Genomic DNA, 21762 nt, shown 5'->3' with positions numbered 1-21762 from the left:
GATTTTAAATAGTAAATATATCAGAAGTGTTTTCCTACTTGATGGATTTCCTTTAATAACTATTTTATATAAAATATTTGTTTAATATATATTTTACTAAGCTTGGGGCAGAATTTTAAACTGATGAATAGGCTATATTGAAAATATACTGAAACTTGAAATAGCTATTAATTAACTCATTTCACTTACAGACTACTGTTACAAATTTGTTTTAAATGCCCTGTCTTTCTTTTTCTATTGAATGCTTAAAAACTTAAGTACTTGATTTCCAAAATTGGTTCAGAAAAGAAGTTATACTTCTGCCTTTTCATTTCTAAATATATGTATATAATTTTATCACTATATTATTCAGCAACTTAGAAAAAAATGCCTACCCTTGTGAAAAAGAAAAAACATACCTAGAATATAATTAGCTAATTTTGAGGTTTGTGAAATTTTTTTGGTGTTCATGTGTCATTTTGGCGGGTTGTTTTTGTTTTTGTTGTTTTGCTAGTCCTGGGCTTGAGCTAGGCAAGCACTCTACCACTAGGCCAAACTCCAGCCTCTACTCTCCCCCACTCCCACTTTTTTTTTTAAACTATTTTTTTTTGTGTTTTTTTCTTTGGTACTGGGAATAGAGGCCAGGATTTGCACTTGCTAGGCAAGCACTTTGCCACTGAGCTACATCCCAGCCCTCATGTGTCATTTTGTAAACATCAATAATGACCTAAATTCTGTAGTCATCTCTCTTTAGGATAAACTGTTTCTCTGTTAGTTCTTTTGACTTTTGTTTCTTGTCTTCAGTATACTTAATATTTAAGAAGTCACCTAAAATCAAGTCTTTCCAATGGATCTGGATTTATGCGGATTTTAGATCTGTTTCACTGTAGCTGCTCATTTTCTGGTTGAGAGGAGGATAGACAACAACACTACTTTAGTGTGCTTTTTTCCAGGGCTTGTGGAGTTATGTGTGAATTCATAGCAGTTAACAAATGATAGAGATTACTTTTTGCTTGTATTTAGGGAATGTGCAGGGTTGTATGAGAGTTTACTTTTAATTACATTTGAAGATATTTTAGACTAATTGGTCTATGAATTAGAATGTGAAAGTATGGGAAAAATTATTTTGTATTATTACCCACATATAGACTCTGTGTGTGTGTGTGTGTATGTGTGTGTTTATGTATGTTTACCCATAAGTACCTTTTGTCTCATGCTGACTTCTCTTCTTATCTAAACAATATATAAAGGCTTTTGTTTGCTTGTTTTTAATCTTCAGAAAGACAGTGTGATTGGGCCGGGAGTTTGGCCTAGTGGTTAAAGTGCTTGCCTAGCATGCATGAAGACCAGGGTTCGATTCCTCGGTACCACATACATAGAAAAAAGCTGGAAATGGTGCTGAGGCTCAAGTGGTAGAGTGCTAGCCTTGAGAAAGTCCAAGGACAGTGTTCAGGCCCTGGGCTCAAGCCCAGGATTGGCAAAAAAAAAAAAAAAGAATGTGTGATTTCCTTGCTGTTACATTTACTTAGTTAAAGCACATTTACATGTGAAATTTTTAAAGGATTTGAACAGTGATTGATGGACTGAGTGGCTCCAGACCACATGGGTGGTGTGAGAGGAAATTAAAGACAGTATAACAAAGAATACATTTGCTTGGTTATGGTACTTTCTGATTTGTAGTTTCTAGAGGTTTAGTTGGGTTTTTAATTGATTATATTGGTTTTAGTTTTGTTTAGTAGGACCTGAAGACACTGAATCTTAGCTTGATATCTTAATTTTAGTTTAATGGTATAGACAGTAAGCTTAAAATTTTTACATAGGGTTTTTTTAAAAATGTTTTAATTTTCTAAATGAGCTTTTTTTTTTGTCCATCATGGAACTTGAACTCTGTTCTGGGCATTGTCCCTGAGCTCTTTAGTTCAAGGCCATAGCTCTACCACTTGAGCTATAGCACCACTTCTGGTTTTCTGGTAGTTAATTGGAGATGAGTCTCATGGACTTTAGTGCCCAGACTGGCTTTGAAGTGCAATCCTCAAATCTCAGCCTCCTAAGTAGCTAGGATTTCAGACATGAGCCACTGGCACCTAGTGTGAGGTTTTTTTTTTCTCCGAGGTTATTACCAATTCTTTTAATTGAAACCAAAACATTTCCATCATAATTTGCAAAAGCAAATGAAGCATTGGCTTCATTCCAATAAAAATTGGTAGTTTGTTTATATAGAAAAGATTTGATGTATTGCTTAGCATATTACTTGCATATTATTTAAAATATTACTCATGTATTACATACATATTATTGTATCATCACAGTTTACTAATATATGAAAAGCAAAACTCATTAAATTTTGACCTTTTAGTAGTCATTGTAGGGATAGCATTAACAGTGATTAAGTTTTAATCATCATTAACAATCAGTTGATTAATTTGTTTAGAGTTCTCACTAAGAAATAACATATTTAGGATATTTTCTTCATCTTTTTTTAAATATATTTTTTATTGTAATTAATAGAAGGGTTACATGATAAATGGTGCCTTAATTCCCACACATTGACACCCTTTCACGTGCAGTGTGAGGTTTTTTAAAAAAATTTTATTTTAAATAAGCTATAGTCATTTCAAAGAAATTTGTCTTGCTAACATTTAGTGTATTGCAGCATAGAAAATACAGAGGAATCAAAACGGTTTTTACTGTTTTTATTAAAGATTCTAGGCAAATAATCAAAATATTCGTCTATAAGGATAAATGTTAATAAGGCAGTGAGATATTAAGGAAATAATTATTTGGGTGTGTTTTAGGGGAAATTTACGTCGGCATTTAGCTTACATTATTATTGGTTTCTGACAGTAATACTTGGAGCTATAAGATATAAAAGTTTTTTCCCATCATTCCTTCCTCCCCCCCACCCCCCCTTTTTTTGGCAGTCCTTGGCTTGAGCTCAGGGCCTGAGCACTATCCTTAAACTTTCTCAAGGCTAGAGCTCTTGAGCCTCAGCACCACTTCTGGCTTTTTTCTACGTATGTGGTACCAAGGAATCGAACCCGGGTCCTCAAGCGCTCTATCACTAGGCCAAACTCCTGGCCCTATTTCCCATTTTTAATATTCTGTATACATTCCACTTACTAGAGAAAGCCTCTATAAAATACTAAAGATTACACTATTGAATAGTAGCAGAATTCAGCTAGAGTTTTCATTCCCAGTTGCATTCTTCTTTCATTTGGACTAGTTTTACTCATGAATGCTAACTTTTTGGTTTCCTTTGTACTTGAAAGGGATCATGTAATCCTAGCTATGCAGCAGGTGGAGTAGGAGCATGGCAGTCTAACATCAAGTCAGTCCTGGGCGAAAATGTGAGGCTCTGTCTGAAAAACAAACTCAGGCTGGCTAAGTGGAATAGGATTCTGAATTTAAACCCTCATTCTATTGAAAAAGAAGCAGCAGCTGTGTGCTGGTGGCTCAAGCCTGTAATTGTAATGGCTCAGGAGGCGGAGATCTGAAAATACTGGTTTAGAGCTAGCTCGAGCAGGAAAGTCTGTGAGACTCTTGAATGTCTGGTTAATGACCACAAAAGGCAGAAGTGGAACTGTGGCCCAAGTAGCAGAGAACAAGCCTTGCTTACAAAAAGCTCAGGACAATGCCTAGGCCCTGTATTGAAGCCCCAGGAAAGAAAAGCCCCAAAAGAAAGAAAAAATAAGAAAAGAAATGAGTGTGATTAGAATTGTTTTCTTTATATATACTTTATGATAATTATTATAAAGAATGTACATTGCATTGTAAGAAACATTTGTATACGTATGCTATATAATCAGAATGTACATATATGTAGACTAATAAATAGCTTAAGATATATCTATTCATCAAGGATCTTGATGTTAGTTAAATGTAGTATTTATAAATCCAGATGTGAAATGTAGTGGTTTGGTAGGGTTCCAGATGTTTTCTAGATGAAAGTGAGAAACATCAGTGTTTAAGCAAACATTAAAGAATCCAGAATTTCAGGTATAGCTGTGAGAATGTATCCTTATAGAGAGCAGATTCCTCCCTTGGGTAATTTCTGTCAATGTTGTCTTAAGGTCTTTGATGAAAATGTTAGATATTTTAAAATGGCATATGTTATAGAAAGACCTTGACACTCTCAAACCCCAGAATCTTATCGCTCTTCTTAGAAACTGCATAATTTTTCTTTATTCTTCCCTTTCCCTTCCCCTCTTTTTCTCCCCCTCCCCCTCCCATTCTTTGTCTCTTTCTTTCTCTTTTGCTTTCTGTTTTTTTGGTTCTGGTATTGGAATTTGAACTCTGGGTCTTGTCCACTTGCTTAGATCTTTTGCTCAAGGCTGGATCTGTACTACTTTTAATTGGAGATAAGAGTCAAGTGGAGTCTTTTTTCTTTTTTTTTTTTTGGCCAGTCCTAGGGCTTGAACTTAGGTCTTGAGCAGTGTCCATGGGCTTTCTCAAGGCTAGAGTTCTACCACTCGAGCCACAGTGCCCCTTCTGGACTTTTCTGTGTATATGATATCGTGGAATTGAGCTGGGGTCTTGGTGAATGCTAGGCAAGCATTCTACCACTAGGCCAAACTTCCCCCGCCCTTACAGAGTCTTTTCTGCCTGATTGGCTTCTCTTGTTATTTTCTACCAGTGCTGGGTTTGAACTGTGATCCTTAGAGCTTAACCTCCAGAACAGCTAGGATTATAGGTGTCACCAGCAGTAGGCTAATGATTTTTTTTTTCTTAATTGCATTGTGTATATCTAAATATACCTGTTGTTTCATGTATACAGGCTTTTCCCCTGGAAGTAGCCTTTCATTCAGAGCAAGGCGATTTTTCTTTAATTTTGAATTTTGACTAATCTGGTTCAGAACAAAACTTACAACAAAAGCAGCATGTATCTTAGTATTGTTGAACTACTCAGATTTTGAATAGGAATGACAAGATTTCTCAGTCACTTTGTTTGTCAGTTAGAATCTGGCCCCAACCTATTAATGCACATGATGATTTTTTTTTTTCTCAGTGCTTGTTATTAAACTTAGGGCTTATGCTGAGAATAGGTGGCTCATACCATCCTTGCTATTTCAGGAGGCTAAGATTTGAGGCTCATGCTGGGCAGAAGCCAGCCTGGGCAGAAAAGTCCATGAGACTGTTACCTCTAATTAACCACCAGAAAACTGTAAGTGGCTCTGTGGCTCAAAGTGGTAGAGAGCTAGCCCTAGCCTTGAATGAACTCAGGACAGTGCCTAGGTTCTGAGTTCAAGCCCCATAACCATAAAACAAAACAATCCAGGGCCTTGTATGTGCTCTATTATTGAGCTACATAGCCTACCTGCGACTTCATTCTTAAATATTAAGGTCCTGGATCAAAAAGCAATCTGTGATTTTGAATTTGGTATATTTTACTGCCAGTATAAATAATGACTTCTCACTAAAGTCTTAAGTCTTGAATATTGATATATTTAAGTGGCTTTAGGCCTTGAATTTTGATCATCTCAAAGTTTTTTTGTTGGTTTGTTTGTTTGGGCTCTGTAATTCATTGGGAATAATTCTATAGGATAAATTATTGGGCTTGCATGATATTTGCATAATAAAATGGTGATTTCCTTATAAATATATTTCTTTTGAAATATGTGGAACATAAGAATATGTAGTACTTGGAATACATAATATTTGGAATGTGACTGGAAACTTAATTAGAATGAATTGAGTAACTATAAATGTAAACCTGTCCTGTCAGATATAACTTACCTAGAATTAATTTCTACTTTTCCCCCTCTTTTTTTGCCAACATAAAGTGGCTAAAAGCCAAGGTAAGAGACATCACTTATCATTTGATCCACAGTATTTCCTCTATATTGATAGAGGCTGCAAGAGCCACTAAAATTTGAAAACTCTTCTTATGTCTGTCTGCTTTTTCCTTTAGGATTTGTATAGATTAAATGTACTCAAACTCAGTTCAAATCAGCATTTAGCTTGGCTGTGTTAATATATCAATGGGATATATTGACATTTGCATTGATAGAGGAACATTAATTTTGCTAACAATTATTGCTTTGCTCATATTTTGATAGTTGCCTTGCTTTCATTGACTTAACAATTACGAGGTTTCCCAGACATCATAATGTGACTTTGTTACTGACTTGTTAGGATAAAGATGATTTTTCAGATGAGTGTTTTAGTAGGTTGACAGTGAGATTTTTAGTTTTTATACTTATGCACACATTTGTAAAATTTAAAAATCCCAATAGTTGAGTGAAGGTCAGTTTAATCTGAGTGAACATGTTTAATATAAGTTAATAGAGAAAGACTTACCTGTACTTTGCCAAAAAACTCACACGAATGGCACAAAATGCTAGGAAAGACTGAGTGCAAATGGTTCCTTCACTTTCTAAAATGTAGTACCAAAGTCTTTATTAGAACTGTCTGGGAATCCTTATTCACATTCTGTTATTAAAAAAATAATACATACTGTTAAAACACCAAGAGAACAATTTGATATAAAAATAAAAGCTCTCTTTCCACATTTTAGCATGGAAATAATCAGCCTGCAAGAACTGGCACACTGTCGAGAACAAATCCTCCTACTCAGAAACCACCAAGTCCTCCTATGTCAGGCCGGGGAACGTTGGGGTAAGAATTCAACTGTATTTTACAAAAGCATTTCAAGCTAAAGGAAAGGATGTTTCTGTCACTTAGATAAATGTATGGATCTTTGTCTTAGGACCTTGGATGTGATGCTACCTTTTTTCCAATTCATTTTATTTCTTACTCTCTGAACAGAATTCAACATGTATCTGCCTGGTTTAGTATCTCTATAGAAAGTTTGTACTTGGGAAGTTCTTTTATAATTTGTATAAATGCATGTACTTTTAATTTTTTTTTGGTCTGATTTTTAAAAATTGAATACAAGTCTTACTTAGATTTTTTTTTTTTTTTTGCTAGTCCTGGGCTTGGGCTCAGGGCCTGAGCACTGTCCCTGGATTTTCTCAAGGCTAGGGCTCTACCACTTGAGCCACAGCACCACTTCTGGCTTTTTGCTATGTATGTGGTACTAAGGAATCGAACCCAGGTCTTCGTGCATGCTAGGCAAGCACTCTACCACTAGGCCAAACTCCCAGCCCCTTATTTAGATATGTTTTAAGTGGAAGGACAACAAGGTTTCAAATGATATTTAGGCATATATTTACAGTATTTATGCTATTCAATTTTGAATAAGTGGCCTGCTCTCTGTAGTTAGGCTTAGTATTTGCACTTCTTCATTATTTTCCCTATTTTGACACTTAAAGAATTAAGGAGTCATTTCCTGGAGTACTTTTAACTGTGCATCAGTTGTAATCTTAGATCCTTCATACTCAAATAGTTTTATAATAAGGTCAACTGGAAAAATAGAAAAGAAAGGCCAGGTATTATGTTGCACATTTGTAATCCCAGATACCTGTGAGGTAGGGAGATGATCACCATTTTGAGGTCAGTCTAGACAAAGCTCAAAATACTATATGAAAAATAAGCTAAGAGATAAGTTTAATCCAAGTACATTATATGCATCAATGAAAATACCACATGAAACCTCTTTGTACAATTAATTTATGGTAATAATTTTTTGGCTAGTCCTGGGCTTGAGCTCAGGGCCTGAGCACTGTCCTTGGACTTTCTCAAGGCTAGAGTTCTACCACTTGAGCCTCACCACCATTTCTGGCTTTTTTCTATGTATGTGGTACTGAGGAACTGAACCCTGGTCTTTGTGCATGATAGGCAAGCACTCTACCACTAGGCCAAACTCCCAGCCCATGGTAATAATTTTTAAAGATGAAAACTGTAGAAGTACCAGGCACCAGTGGCTCATGTCTATGATCCTAGCTACTCAGGAGGGTGAGATCTGAGGATCACCATTCACAGCCGGATAAATCTATGGGACTTATCTCCTGTTACCCACCAGAAAACAGGAAGTGACATTGGCACTGTAGCTCATAGTGGTACGGTGATAGCCTTGAGCTGAAGAGCTTAGGGACAGCACCTAGACCCAGTGTTTGAGCCCCATGATTGACCTCCCTCCCCCAAAAAAAGCCACACAGTAAAAGTAGACAAAGGAATATATGCTATATACATACAACAAGACAAAACACATACTGCATAAAAACCATGGATTGCGTTGTGGAGCATTTACATCATAGGACCTGAGTGTACATCCCATTTCTGCCAAAAAACAAAGAACAGCAGGAAAGGTAATAGTTTTTTTTCCTTCCCTATTCTCAAGCTTCCAAATGTATTCAGAACTTGCCAAGACATTTCTAAAAGACCATTTACTTTGCTGCTTGCTGCTGCTGTTGTGTTGTTGTTGTTGGGGCTTGAACTCTGGGCCTGGGCGTTGTCCTTGAGCTCTTCATTTCAAGGCAAACTGCCCTTCCCCCAGGCCTAGATACCCTACCTCTGGAGCCACAGCCCCACTTCTGGTTTTCTAGTGATTAATTGGAGGTAAGAGTGTCACATTCTTTATTACCAGAGCTGGCTTTGATCCGAAATTCTCAGATCTCAATTTCCTGAGTAGCTAGGATTACAGGCGTGAACCACCACACCTTGCTAAAGAGCATTTACTTTAACGTATAAAATGTTATGTAGCTTTCTTGTTTTCAGTGTAGTTGGTGAGGGGGTCTATAAACAGTTAATTTTTTTTTTTTTTTGCCAGTCTTGGGGCTTGAACCCAGGGCCTAGGCACTGTTCCTGAGCTTCTTTTGCTCAAGACTAGCACTCTACCACTTGACCAGCATTTATTTCTGTGTATGTGGTACTGAGGAATTGAACCCAGGGCTACCCGGGCTACCTAATCTGCCACTAAGCCTCATTCCCAGCCCAGCAGTTAACTTTTTAGTGAATGCTTTAGTTTCAATTTTCAATTTTTTAAACCTCTGAAAAAAATAGATACTAGATAGAAAAATACAGTAGCAGTTCTTAAAAAATTAATGGCATGACATCAAAGATAAGAACATAGATCATATTTCCATATTGAGATAGAAACTAATTATAAAGGCAATATTTGGTTTTCTTTGTAAAGAACAGTGTCTTATAAGTGACTGAGCTGGAAATAATCACATTTCAAAGCTTTATATAATTGAAGATTTAAAAAGTACAATTTATCTCCTTTTTTTGTCGGTGGGGTGGGAGGGCGGGAGTTGGTTGTGAGGCTTGAACTTTGAGCCTGGGTCCTGTCCCTGGGCTCTTCAGCTCAAGGCTACCGCTTTAGTACAATGAGCCACAGTGCTACTTCCAGTTTTTTTGTGGTTATTTGGAGATAAGAGTCTCAAAAACTTTAGTTCCCAGGCTGGCTTTGAACCTCCATCCTCAGTCTCAGGCCTCTTGAGTAGCTAGATTACAGGCATGATCCACCAGTGCCTGGCAGTAACCCTTTCTAAAAAAAATTAGGATTAACATTAGAACTTTAAATTACTCTCTTGTAAAAAAAAGTAACAAATTTTAGTCAGGTGCAGTGCCTCATGCCTGTAATCCTTGCAGGGGGCTGAGATCTGAGGATCGAAGTTCAAGGCCAGACTCTTATCTTCAGTTAACCACCAGAAAACTGGAAGTGGGGCTGTGGCTCAAGGGGTAGGGTAGTAGTCTTGAGCTGAAGAGCTCAGGGACAGTGCCCAGTCCCAGATGTCCCACAGCTGACCAAAAGAAAGAAAGAAAAGAAAAAGGATCTGATGCCAAGTATGACAAAATGGTTTCCTTTATTAATGTTGGGTGATGAGTCTGGAGATGACTCTCTGCCCATCAATCCCAATAGACTGGTTTGCCATCTCATAGGACTTTAACAAATTTTAGTTGTCATATTGAAGTAATATTTATATGCCTCAGTTTAGAATAAAAATTATCTTATTAAAATTTAAAAATAGTTATGATTAGTCACAATGGGATAATTAGTTCAGGGGTAAGATGATCCATTTTTACTTAGTCATTATTCCTTTCTCTATTGTTGTTTTTTAGACGGAATACTCCTTATAAAACCCTGGAACCTGTTAAACCCCCAACGGTTCCCAATGACTACATGACTAGTCCTGCAAGGCTTGGAAGTCAGCACAGTCCAGGAAGGACAGCTTCTTTAAATCAGAGACCAAGGACACACAGGTAAACCTTCAAGTTTTAGTTGAACATTTAAGATTAGATGTTATTGACTAATGAATTCCTATAAAAGATGTTGAATAAAAGTGAAGTTTTACTTTAATACTAATACTACATGTAAATGTTGAGGGTGATAATGCTATAAGTGCTTCTATGAATTGACATTGTAATTGCTGCTTTTTAGAGTTTTAAAATGTATTTATGATTTGAACAGGTCCTTAGTTATTTCCTGTTTGATAATAGAAGTATATTTGGATTTAAACTAAGGAATGTTTTAAAAAATTGTCTTTAAAAGTACAAAATAGTGGGGGGAGGGAAAGTAGGAGGGAAAAAAACAGGAAAGGGGTTCAAGAAGTACCAATGTTTAAGAAGTAATGTGTCTACTACCTGAGGAATGTAACTGTAGCCCTTCTCTATATATCAATCCTGACAATAAAATACAATTTACAAAAAAGTACAAAGTAAGGCTGGGAATATGGTCACTGGCAGAATAATACACATTTAGTGTGTACAAAAAGTTCTGAATTCAGTCCTGTAGTGTTGTTTGTATTCTTTCCCCCTGAATAACGTAAGACAAACTTTTTTTTTTTTTTGAGTGCTCATGCTGGGGCTTGAATTCTGGGCCTGGATAGTATCTCTGAGCTTTTTTGCTTAAGGCTAGTGCTTTACCACATTTTTTTTCCTTCCCCCACCTGCACTGGCTGGCTATGACCTGAGATCTGAGGATCTCCTGTGTAACTAGGATTACAGGTATAAGTCATGAACACTTGACCAGTCCTGGGGCTTGAACTCAGGGCCTGAGCACTGTCCTTGGGTCTTTTCCTTAAAGTTAATGCTCTACCATTTGAGCCATAGCACCATTTCTGGCTTTTCTATGTATGTGATACCAAGGAATCAAACCCTGGTCTTGCATGCTAGGCAAGCTCTCTACCACTAGACTAAACTCCCAGCCCTGACAACCATTTTTAAAACCATAGAAGTTATACACTATGATCTAGATTTTAAAAAGTTTAAGACAGATGATTTAGTTTATTTTTGAGGAAGAATTTTAAGGAGAGTTGTTATACCAGAGGGTATTATTTTATATAGCACTTAAAAATGGTCTAGCATGTATGGTACCTGCAATCTTAGCTATGCTGGAGGCTGAGATCTGGAAGATAGAAGTTTGGGGGCAACTTACGCAGAAAAGAACTTTTGCTCTTGCTTGACTTGCTTGCACACAGCTAGCACTCTACCACTTATGCTACACCTCCAGCTCTGCTTTTTGCTAGTTAATTGGAAGTGGAGCCACAGAGACTTTCTTCCTAAGTTTGCTTTGAATCCTGATCCTCAGGAGTAGTAGGCTTTTGAAAAACTAGGATTACAGGCATGAGTCACTTGTTGTCAGGTAGTTTTTTTTTTTTCCGTGAATTTATTCTGTTAGAGTAGGAGTAATTATAAATTGTTGGACTGGCAATATTTTAGGATTTATAGGCCACATAGGCCCTACTGGGTATACTCATTTTTTCATTGTAGCACAAAAACAGCCATAAATAATATGAAAAGAGTGTGCTAAGTTTAACTTTATGGTACAGAAATTTATACTGTTGCCAAATATTTTTTTGTTTTTTCCTCAAATGTTAAAAAAAATAAAAACATGTCAGCTCATAGCAAAAATTAGACTGTGGGCCACTTTTTTATTTTTTTTTTTTTTTTTTTTTTTGCCAGTACTGGGCCTGAACTCAGGGCCTGGCACTGTCTTTGGGCTTTCTCAAGGCTGGAGCTTTATCACTTGAGCCACAGCACCATTTCTGGCTTTTTTTCTGTGTATGTGGTACTGAGGAATCAAACCCAGGTCTTCATGCATGCTAGGCAAGCACTGTACCACTAGGCCAAACTCCCAGCCCCTATGGCCACTTTTGACCATCCCCTATGTTAGAAAATGTCTGTTAAGTCAGTAATAGTAGAAGAGCATAACAAGTGCAGATGATGTATTGATGTATTGATCATCTGGCTTTAAATAATTAGGGAGGACTTGACATTTAAGCTATTTTGTTATATCAATGGCTTTTTTCATTAATCTAGTATGTATAATCTTATTAATAAGTATATACAAGCATATGTCAGAAAAGGACTGTTTAGAAAGGCTTCCAGTTTATTATAACCTTTCTTTTTTTTGTTCTTTTTTCTTTCTTTTTTTTTTTTTTGTGGATCAGAGGTGCCTTGAACTACCTTTATTTTTCGGTAGAGTTCTGCATTCTTGCTCATATCTGGTCTTGGTTATTGAAATTTCTGCCTATGCCTCCCACCTAGCTGGAATCACAGGCATGACCATCCTTCCTGGCTTACTTGTTGAGAAGGGAATTTGCTGACTTTGCCCATGCTATCCTGAAATAGGTATCCTCCCGATCTGTATCTAATGAGTTAGCTGTGATTGATTATTCTGATTTTCTTTGTAAATATGCAGGATGACTATTTTCAGCCATTTCTTCTTTGTAGTGGAAGCAGTGGAGGAAGTGGAAGCCGGGAAAACAGCGGAAGCAGTAGTATTGGCATTCCCATTGCTGTGCCTACACCTTCACCACCCACTATTGGACCAGGTATGTTGTTATTCTGTGTTTAATATATGGTAATATAACTTTAGTTATTAGATAGAAGTATCAGTTTGTAATTGTAGCAAGAATAAAGGCTAATGACAAATTTAAGTGTTGTCACAAAATGATTAAAATTTTACCAGTTTTTCTCCTTATATACAGTGCATATTAAGTAATTGTTTGAAAATGTGATCAGTTTTGCTTTAGAAAAGCTTGTCAGAAAAGCCGGGTGTGGTGGCTCATGCCTGTAATCCTAGCTGCTCAGGGAGCTGAGATCTTAGGATCAATGTTCACAGCCAGCCCGGGCACAAAAGAACCTGACACTCTTATCTCCAATTAACCTCTTGAAAATGGGAAATGGAGCTTGGCTTGAGGGTAGGGAGGTAGCCTTGAGCTGAAGAGCTCAGGGACAGCGCCCAGGTTGAGTTCAAGCCCCATGACCCACCAAAAAAAAAAAGAAAATAAGAAAGAAAGAAAAAAAGCTTCTCAGTAATTTTTAAGAGCAAGTCAGCTACACATTTCACCTGAAGGATCAGTACCTAGAAGGAAAATCATGTCTCAGAGAGTATTGATGTTGTCTTGATTTAGGTTAGTATTTCAGCTCTGATGCTTGCTTTTCTGTGACTTTACATTTATGTGTGCAATTCAGTTCATATTTTAGTAAAGTAGTGCAATAATGCAAAATGAGATTAAAAATTCTTTTTTATCAAAGTAGAAAGGTATTCTTGGAGAACATTATGTTAGTCCCTTAATTTTTAGTAAAGAAAATGGGACACTTGATGGGGGATGTGAGAAGACATGGAGTTTTGCTATGTATATGTATGTAATCTTAGATTGGCTTAGAAGGATGTTAATAATGTACATTTAAAAAGTAAGTTATAATAAAAAGTTGAAGGAAGAAGGCTACTTATAAGACAGGCACATTTTCTAGTTAATGTAGTTATAAACTCTATGTAGCAAAATTCTTATTCATTTGAACATGTGTTACATATGGGTGTTTCTTTTCTTTCTTCTTTCCAATACATTGTATTTTCCTGCTGTTTCAGAATGTTTAGTTCTCTTTTCTTGCACTCTGACCTGAATTATAAACTATTTTATTAGAAAACATTTCTGTCCCTCCTCCTTCTGGAGCTCCACCAGCACCACCTCTGCCACCACTTCTCCCAGTGAGCACTGTGATAGGTGAGATTGCATAACCATTGGAGCCATTGACCTTACTTTGCATAATTCTTAATGAACTCCTTTGTAGCTAATAGAATGCAAATTTTTATAGCTGTTAGGCTGTAGATTATAATGCGAAGTTTAAAATATTAAATCTAATTTGCACTAATTTCTTCTATAGTAACAATATAGTGAATAACCTGGGATACAAAATGCTTCTGTGTGGTTTATAACCAACATAATATGATTTTATTTTTGTTCAGATTTTTCTAAAAGAATTGTAGTGATTGCTCAAAAAAAATCTAGACTAGTAATGTAATCCCCTCTCCCCACAATGGAGCTTAATTAGAGCTTCCTGGTATGTACAGCAGTCAGAAGACTGGCAAAAAAGGGGGGGAATAGGAGGAGAAAAATGGGAAGGAAAATGATGTGTGATGGGATCCTCCAGTGCTTTCCTATAGATTATAGTTTGAAAACCTGTTTTTATAATAGCTAAAGATGCATTAAGATAGTTTTCTGAATAAAGTACATTTAATCTATGTTTTCAATTTGAACAGTACTTTGAACATGTGAAGGATTTCACATGTAGTCAGTGAAAAAAACCATTCACCTGTACTGTTACTGTGTGTGTACTTTTACACAGTAACAGTAATCCAGGCAGAAATAGTGAGGTCTTTTAAGAGAGCCAGAAAGTGGGGAAGGAGGTAGTTAAGCAAACCTCAAAACTTTGATAATAGAAATTGTTAATAGAAGGTTTGTATGAAAATTAAATGCCTTTAGCCTAACCAGGAAAATTAAAGCCACAATAGGATTCTGTTTGTGAAAAGATAAAAATGTACAAGTGCACACGTACCTACCAGTATTGGTGAGGATGTGAGATAACTGGAAAGCACTTTACTGGTAGTTTTCCTAGTTGATATACTCACTTTGCAAAGTAAACTCAGATTGAACATGCTAACCCTGGACTTAATAAATTTTATGATAGATAACCTAGAACACTATTTTCTCAGATTATAGTTAAGGAAACACAGGGGATTCCAAGACCCTTCATAGTGAATTTGAGGCCAGAACTCTATTATTTATCTTTTTTTGAGGCCAGAACTCTATTATTTATCTTTTTAAATTCTCTGTTAGGACTATGTTGAAGAATTTTCCAGAGGCTACATAAAGTAGGATAAAGTCATTGCTTTGATAGCGAATGGAATGTGTACTTTATTATTCATGTATTTCAAAGATTTATGGGTTTTAATATCTAATATGGTAATCAGAGTTGTAATCCACATAAACAAAAGAAAAGTTTCTGGTTTTTGGCCAGTCCTGGGGCTTGAACTCAGGGTCTGGGCATTGTCTCTGAGTTTTCTCAAGGCTAGTGCTCTAGCATGTGAACCACAGCACCACTTCTGGCAGTTTCTGTGTAAGTGGTACCAAGGAATTGAACTCAGGGCTTTGTGCATGCTAGGCAAGCACTGTACCACTAGGCCATGATCCTGGCTCCAGCAGAAGTTTTTGGGGTTTTTTTTTTTTTTTGAGGTTCTCTAATTTTAGATTGGATTCTAATACTAAAATGTTAGAAAACTACTCTTAGAACAATAGTTTTAAGAGTAATGTTCCTTAATTATCAACATCTGGGAAGTCATTACGCCTATAAGCTTTCAGATCCCATTCCAGGCCTACTTGTTCAAAAACTCTGATGGCCCCCACAGTCTGTACTATATATAATATCATATATATATATATAGTCTCTCAAGTGGGATATTCTGGTTAGTACTGAAATTTAAGAATGTTGTTTTATGGAAATTGAGGAACAATATTTACCAATGTTCTTCCTAAACAAGTACAAGTATTCCTGAGTGGTAGTTTTAATAATATAAATTTCAACACAACCTAAATGTCAATACTAAATTAGATATTTTCATCTATAGTTAAAAGCTTTATAGAAAACCAACTGTTCAGTCCAAAGAAGGGACCCTTCAGTGATAGGAAGCTTCAGTGATAGATTAATATTGTATTTGTGGAGTATGGTATATTTGTTTAATTTAAAAAGCCCTGATGGCTCACACGTGTAATTCTAGCTACTTTAGGAGCTAGGGCTCTAGAGTCATTGTTGGGGAAACTAGCCTGGGCAAGAAAGTTTGTGAGACTCAAATCTCCAAAAATATCAGAAGTGGAGCTGTGATTCCAGTGGTAGAGGGCTGGCTTTGAGCACAAAAGCACAGGGATAGCACCCAGACCCCAAGTTCAAGCCCCACACACGTGTGTGTGTGTGTGTGTGCATACACAAAGTACATGCACACAACCTTTTTTTCCTCCCACAAAGCCAAGTGGTAGTGGTTCAGAGTTATAAGCGTAGCTCATCATAAGCCTGGGATCTGAGGATCTTGGTTCAAACCCAGCCTGGGCAGAAAAGTCTATGAGACTTATCTCCAGTTAACAAAATAAAACAAAAAATTGAAAGAGGCGCTGTGACTTGAGTAAAAAAGCCAACCAACCAAGAGTTCAAGGTACCAAGTGCAAGCCTCATTACCAGTATAAAAATAAAAAGATTTTTCTTCCCCCTCATTTTTGTCATAGAGAATAATAAACTTAGGTTTTAATTCTGACATTATACATGTTTTAAAAATAGAAATAACACTTTTCAATGATATGTATTGATACCATTATCTGCTAAGTCAATAAAAATATTTTATCATGTAATTTTGATTTATCCAGACATTTTGTTTCTGTCCAAGACCAGGACTTCAGCTCACTATCTGACACTTTCACCGGTTGCCTGTACCACCTGACCCATGCCTCCATCCCCCAGAATTTTATATTGTAAATAAAAATTCTGAAAGTTTGTAAACCACATATGAGTCTATTTACATCTGAAGATTGACACTTTCCATCTCAAACTATCCTTTTGTGGTAATTTTTTTTTTGGAGAGACAGTTTACATATAAAAGCTGTTGTACATGGTTGTTCTTCATTTCCATTGTGAATTGGTTATACTACCCCTTAGATACCCAAATCCTCAAGTTGCTTATATAAAACAGATGATACTTTCATATTAACATGTCCTCCCCTAATATACTTTGAATCATCTGGATTAATTATCACATTTAATGCAGTGTAAATGCCATGAATATTTAAGAAATGACAAGAAAAAATTGTACATGTTTAGGGTGCAGGCAGGGTTTTTTTGTTGTCTTTTTTTTTTTTTTAAATGTTTTCCATCTCAGCTTGCTTTTATTCACAGATGTGGAACCCATTGGTACAGAGCTACTGTTAAATGTGCAGAAAATTTATAGATAGTGTGAGCAAAATACCATTTGGAATTCTGTTTATTTGAAAGGTTTAAAAGAACATTATGTATTTACTTGTATAGTTTCCCACACAGTCCCTATTTTGTCTTATTAACCTCAGAGGTAGAGTTTTTGATCTTTCTCTTTATTTTGTATTTGTGGGCTTTGTAAAGTACTATTTCTTACTAAGAATTCCCCCTCTTTGTTCTGCCACCTGAGGTGATACAATGCTCAAGTCTCTTTGTTGGTTGCCTTTGACTAATGCTTTTCAGCAGCCCCGGGCTCAGCTCCTGGTTCCCAGTATGGCACAATGACCAGGCAGATTTCTCGACACAACTCTACCACTTCTTCGACATCTTCTGGTGGATATAGACGAACTCCCTCTGTGACTGCTCAGTTTTCTGCTCAGCCTCATGTTAATGGAGGTCCACTTTTTTCTCAAAATTCAAGTAAGCTTGTGTTTTGCAGGCATATAGCAGCAGTGGGGCTCTTTTTGAAGGACATTTTTGAAATGGTTATTCTTACCAGTGATAGACAACAATTGAAACTGTATTGCATGTTTCTTTTTGGCTTAGTCCTGAATTATAGATACCATTGATTGCTTTTCACTTTCTGCAGATTTTAGATTTGAGTATGCCTGTCATACATCAAAATTTAATGCTTTAATATTGCTGTTTTAATTACTGCAAAGTCAGTAAAGCTAGAGAAGAAAAACACTAAAACAAATTTGTTTTTATTGGCATGCTTTCCAAAACAGTTTGGTAATGATAAAGATACATGCAAAAAAAAAATTTTTGTTAAGATAATGAAATGAAATTGCTGGCTATCACTTTGAAGGTAGTTAAAATTTACATTGAAATGAATTAAAAACCAATTAAAAAACACTTATGATGATACCTGCTTATTTATTCTGTCTGAATAATTCTAACAGTGAGAAGGCTTTGCTTTGATTTCTTTTTCTCAATTTGCACGTCTCAGTACTAATTGTAGTTACTGTTCAAAAGCTAGTAAGAGTAAAACAGTTTTTAGCATATAATGTTAGGAAGTTTTAGTACTTTAAAACAATGTTCCATATTAAGATATTTAATGCAAAAAAGGAGAGAAAAAAAAAGAAATTTGAAAATGAGTCTCCTGTCCAGTATTTCTTGACATTGTAGTTTCTAGGCGCAGGCGAGACTTTCTCATGTAGCGTTTGTGGCTACTTTCTGAAGCTGCCTATCATATATTTTACCTAAACATTAAATATTCTGTTTGTAAAAAAGGTTGGTATAAGTTCCCCCTTTAAAAAAAAAAACCGGTAGTTGCATATACTGAACATTTATTTTAAAACAGAAATAACAGGAACTTACTTACTTTTAATTTAAATTAAGAAGATTGTTACAGCATAATTGAAAGCCACTTTAGTAGATAACTAAAAATTCACAGATAATCTCTAATTTCTACAACCTTCCAGACTAATATTTACATTTTACTCTCGTTTTCTTTGAACTCCTTTTGTATTGAAAGGGTAGCTACTGTGTCTGAGTGTTCCATAAATTAATAATTCACCTCACTAGTTTTATTGGCTTTAGTTTCTTTTAATAATTTGCATTTTAAATCCCATCTTTATGTTCATAATTTTTCTTTTTAACCAGACTTGTATTTTACTCTGCAAATGAGGTTTTTATTTCCTCTAATACATGTTAGGGTAGTTTTTATCTTAGTACTTGAGGGGCTTAGTTTGAGACAAAAATAATTTAGTGAATATATTATTTGGAATGTTGTAAAAGCAAAAATGGCCTCAAACTTTAAATGTATCATGTTTTATGTAATTATCCTTCAATATGAGTTGGTTGTTGGTATAGTTTTAGTAATATGTAAATGTTTTTAGTGTTTTGATGTGCATTTTTCACCTTTTGTCTAAATGTGATGCCAATAATTATCAGCATAGGCTTTTCCTTTTCTTACTAACAAGCATGGCTTAGACACTAAAGAGTTATTTATTTTTAAAATTAGGTTGGTTTGTTGTAAATCAAAATTTCTAATCTTTTATTTAGCAATCTCCTATCTACCGATTGCCAGTAGGAAAAAGAACCAATTACTTAGTGAATGTAAGGTTACTTTTGGCCATACAGTGAATATCAGCGCACAGTATTGTTTTATTAAGTTGTTGCTTCTTTGATCCTGAAATCTCTTTTAAATTTCTGATGTGTACCAACAAAATTTATATTAATTGGCTAAATTGGAGCAACCTTGTGATGCAGTGAGCTTTGGTAACCAGTAAGTTGTTTTTTTCTGGCAATTTAGTGTCACTTACTGGTTACCACCAGATGAGAAAACTGAATTTTATCATCTAATCCTAGTGACTTTTCTTTGGCAAATTGTCTTGTTAAAAATTATGCAAAGAAATGGATATAAAAAAATTAGACAAAGTACAATGATTGTTTACTTCTAGATTATGTTTCAGTAATGAATATAGTTCTTCACATGAACACATGTTCACATGAATTTCCTATAAATTATGTCCTTTCCTGAAAGATATTTGAATATTTCAGTCTAGCCAATGACTTGCTAGAATTAAGATAAATAACACTAATACTTGCATATTTTATTGGAGATCAGGTTTTAACTTGCTGGAGATCAGATAAAAAGGTTACTTTTGAGTGTCTCATCCCTTAAAACTCAGAATACTCAACATGGTGTGTGGAATCCTTTTACTTACAGTAAATCTAAGAGTGATACCTTCAAAATAAAATTGCCAACTTGAAAAATAGTAACCTTATTTTTATAAACAAGGGCTTTTCATGGAATGTTTAACTTTAGATTTATAATGACCGCTGTCTAAAGGAAACCTTAGATTAACATATTGGTTTATACATGTAACCAATAGCTGTTACATAATGGTATTCATTTGGGCTGATTTACAATATTCAGATAGACCTATTTATAGCAAAAACACAATATTATCAAAACCTGTAGGTTTATTATTACCTACATTAGAAGTTTTTCTGTAGAATTTGAAAAGCAAAGTGCTAAAATGAAACAGTGAATTAAAAATTTCTCCAAATAATATAAGGCTAGTTTTAATTAAGTACATTTGTTCTTATATTTAATCCCCAATTGGCTAAGTACCCCCAATTGGCTAAGTACCATTTGACTTTAGGTTTGTTTGTGGGACATGAATTTGATGAAGTTTTTGCAGGTTTTTGTTTTGTTTTATTTGTTTTTGTTTTGTTTTGTTTTGTTTCATTTGCAAACTGTTCTTTGCATACTTATGTTTGTGGTCTTTGTAACTGACTTCTGCTTTTTGTTTGTTTCCTTTTCTTTTCCTTTATCTGTTTTACTTCCCCCATACTGTGTTGTTGCTACCAGTTTCTATTGCTCCACCTCCTCCCCCTATGCCTCAATTGACTCCACAGATACCTCTCACAGGCTTCGTGGCCAGGGTGCAGGAAAACAGTAAGTTTGCAAACACTGAGCTATCAAAGAATAGAGGCTGTCTCCTTAGAGCATGCATGGCTGATGAGTCATCATTTCCTCACTTTTTATTGAGAAGCTAATCTTACCGGGAAAATATGATCAGCTGTATGTCATTGAAACTGAAGAGCAAGGTCTTCAGTTTTTTTTCTCTTGTGTGCATGATTACTGACCCATAGAAATTTCAATACTGCAACTTTTATAAGTATTCACATGATCTAAAATATGAGTTGTGATCTTTGCATATTGCTTCAAGAGTATTCAAACACAGACATAAATTAGTACAATTCAAAATTTTATATAGTTTAACTGTGAGATTGTTTATTAAGAAATTAGGACAGATTTTTTTTTCTCCCACTTTACACAGTATTTTAGAGAAAACTTGTAGCATCTAATCTTTATATGTGAAAGATTTTGGTTCATCCTTTAGGATGAATCGTAAGGAAAAGTAAATGTGTTCAAGCGCTCTTCCATTTAAGACACTGTCATAGGAAATGTTGGGCTGTTTTGCAGACCCTTGGAGGATATTGCTGAATATGTAACTGTCAGTGACTTTTTAAGATCCTTTTTGAGTGAAGATACAGTTCGGTGGTTATTTGTTAATTGTTTTTAACATATGGATTTAATCTGGACAGACTTGTTTATATTGCTCCCTAGTAAGTTCAAGGTCCCAGAAGATGTATAATCCTGACTACATGATCGCAGTATTGTGTGACTGAAGGAAAAATACCATTATTACTGAATCACGTTATTCCAGAAAAGCTATTGAACTGTAAGATGGCATCCCTTATATAGTTTAAAGATTATTTGAAGGTTAATAATAATAATAAACACCAGATCTATGCATTTTGTTATGGGGATGGCATAATTTACCTCATTTAGAGCCATCATTATAAAAATAAATTTTAGACTGAATTAAACAAATGGATAACCTCATGGAGCAGCCCATTTTTTAGAAAAATATATTGTGACAAATTTCATTGCAGCTTTTGCAACTCTTTTTGGATCAGTCTTCCTATTACCTTCCTTTCAACAGTTAAATATTTATTTATTGAATGTTGGCTTTGGTCGGAAAAAAGTTGGAGTGTCCTTTCCTTCCAGTGGGCCTATTATAATTTCAGTTTTGAAAAATTTTTGAGTATAAACCATCCTTACTAATCTATTGGAAAACACTTGTTCAAAGATTTAAAAATAAGTGAATTTTAAGTTGTTAA

At 35.4% G+C, this 21762-nt stretch overlaps 1 protein-coding gene across 16 annotated transcripts in view; it reads left to right on the top strand.

Annotated features, from left to right (window-relative positions):
• Positions 1-21762, top strand: part of Abi1 (abl interactor 1) — a 65660-nt gene that overhangs the window by 34896 nt on the left and 9002 nt on the right. For 2 of the 16 annotated variants that reach the window (XM_090319043.1, XM_090319057.1), the window contains exons 4-10: positions 5760-5774; positions 6494-6594; positions 9943-10083; positions 12556-12656; positions 13752-13832; positions 17365-17541; positions 20444-20530. In XM_090319043.1, the coding sequence (XP_090175169.1) occupies positions 5760-5774; positions 6494-6594; positions 9943-10083; positions 12556-12656; positions 13752-13832; positions 17365-17541; positions 20444-20530 (703 nt within the window). The remainder of the gene's footprint in view (positions 1-5759; positions 5775-6493; positions 6595-9942; positions 10084-12555; positions 12657-13751; positions 13833-17364; positions 17542-20443; positions 20531-21762) is intronic. The other 14 variants (XM_090319044.1, XM_090319048.1, XM_090319050.1 and 11 more) reach the window with 14 other exon arrangements.

The sequence above is a fragment of the Megascapheus bottae genome, chromosome 26 (assembly GCF_031878675.1).
Source record: "Megascapheus bottae isolate mThoBot1 chromosome 26, mThoBot2.hap1, whole genome shotgun sequence".
Classification (NCBI taxonomy): Eukaryota; Metazoa; Chordata; class Mammalia; order Rodentia; family Geomyidae; genus Megascapheus; species Megascapheus bottae.
The sequence above is the reverse complement of the archived record's forward strand: the minus strand, read 5'-3'. Positions and strand labels throughout refer to the sequence as shown.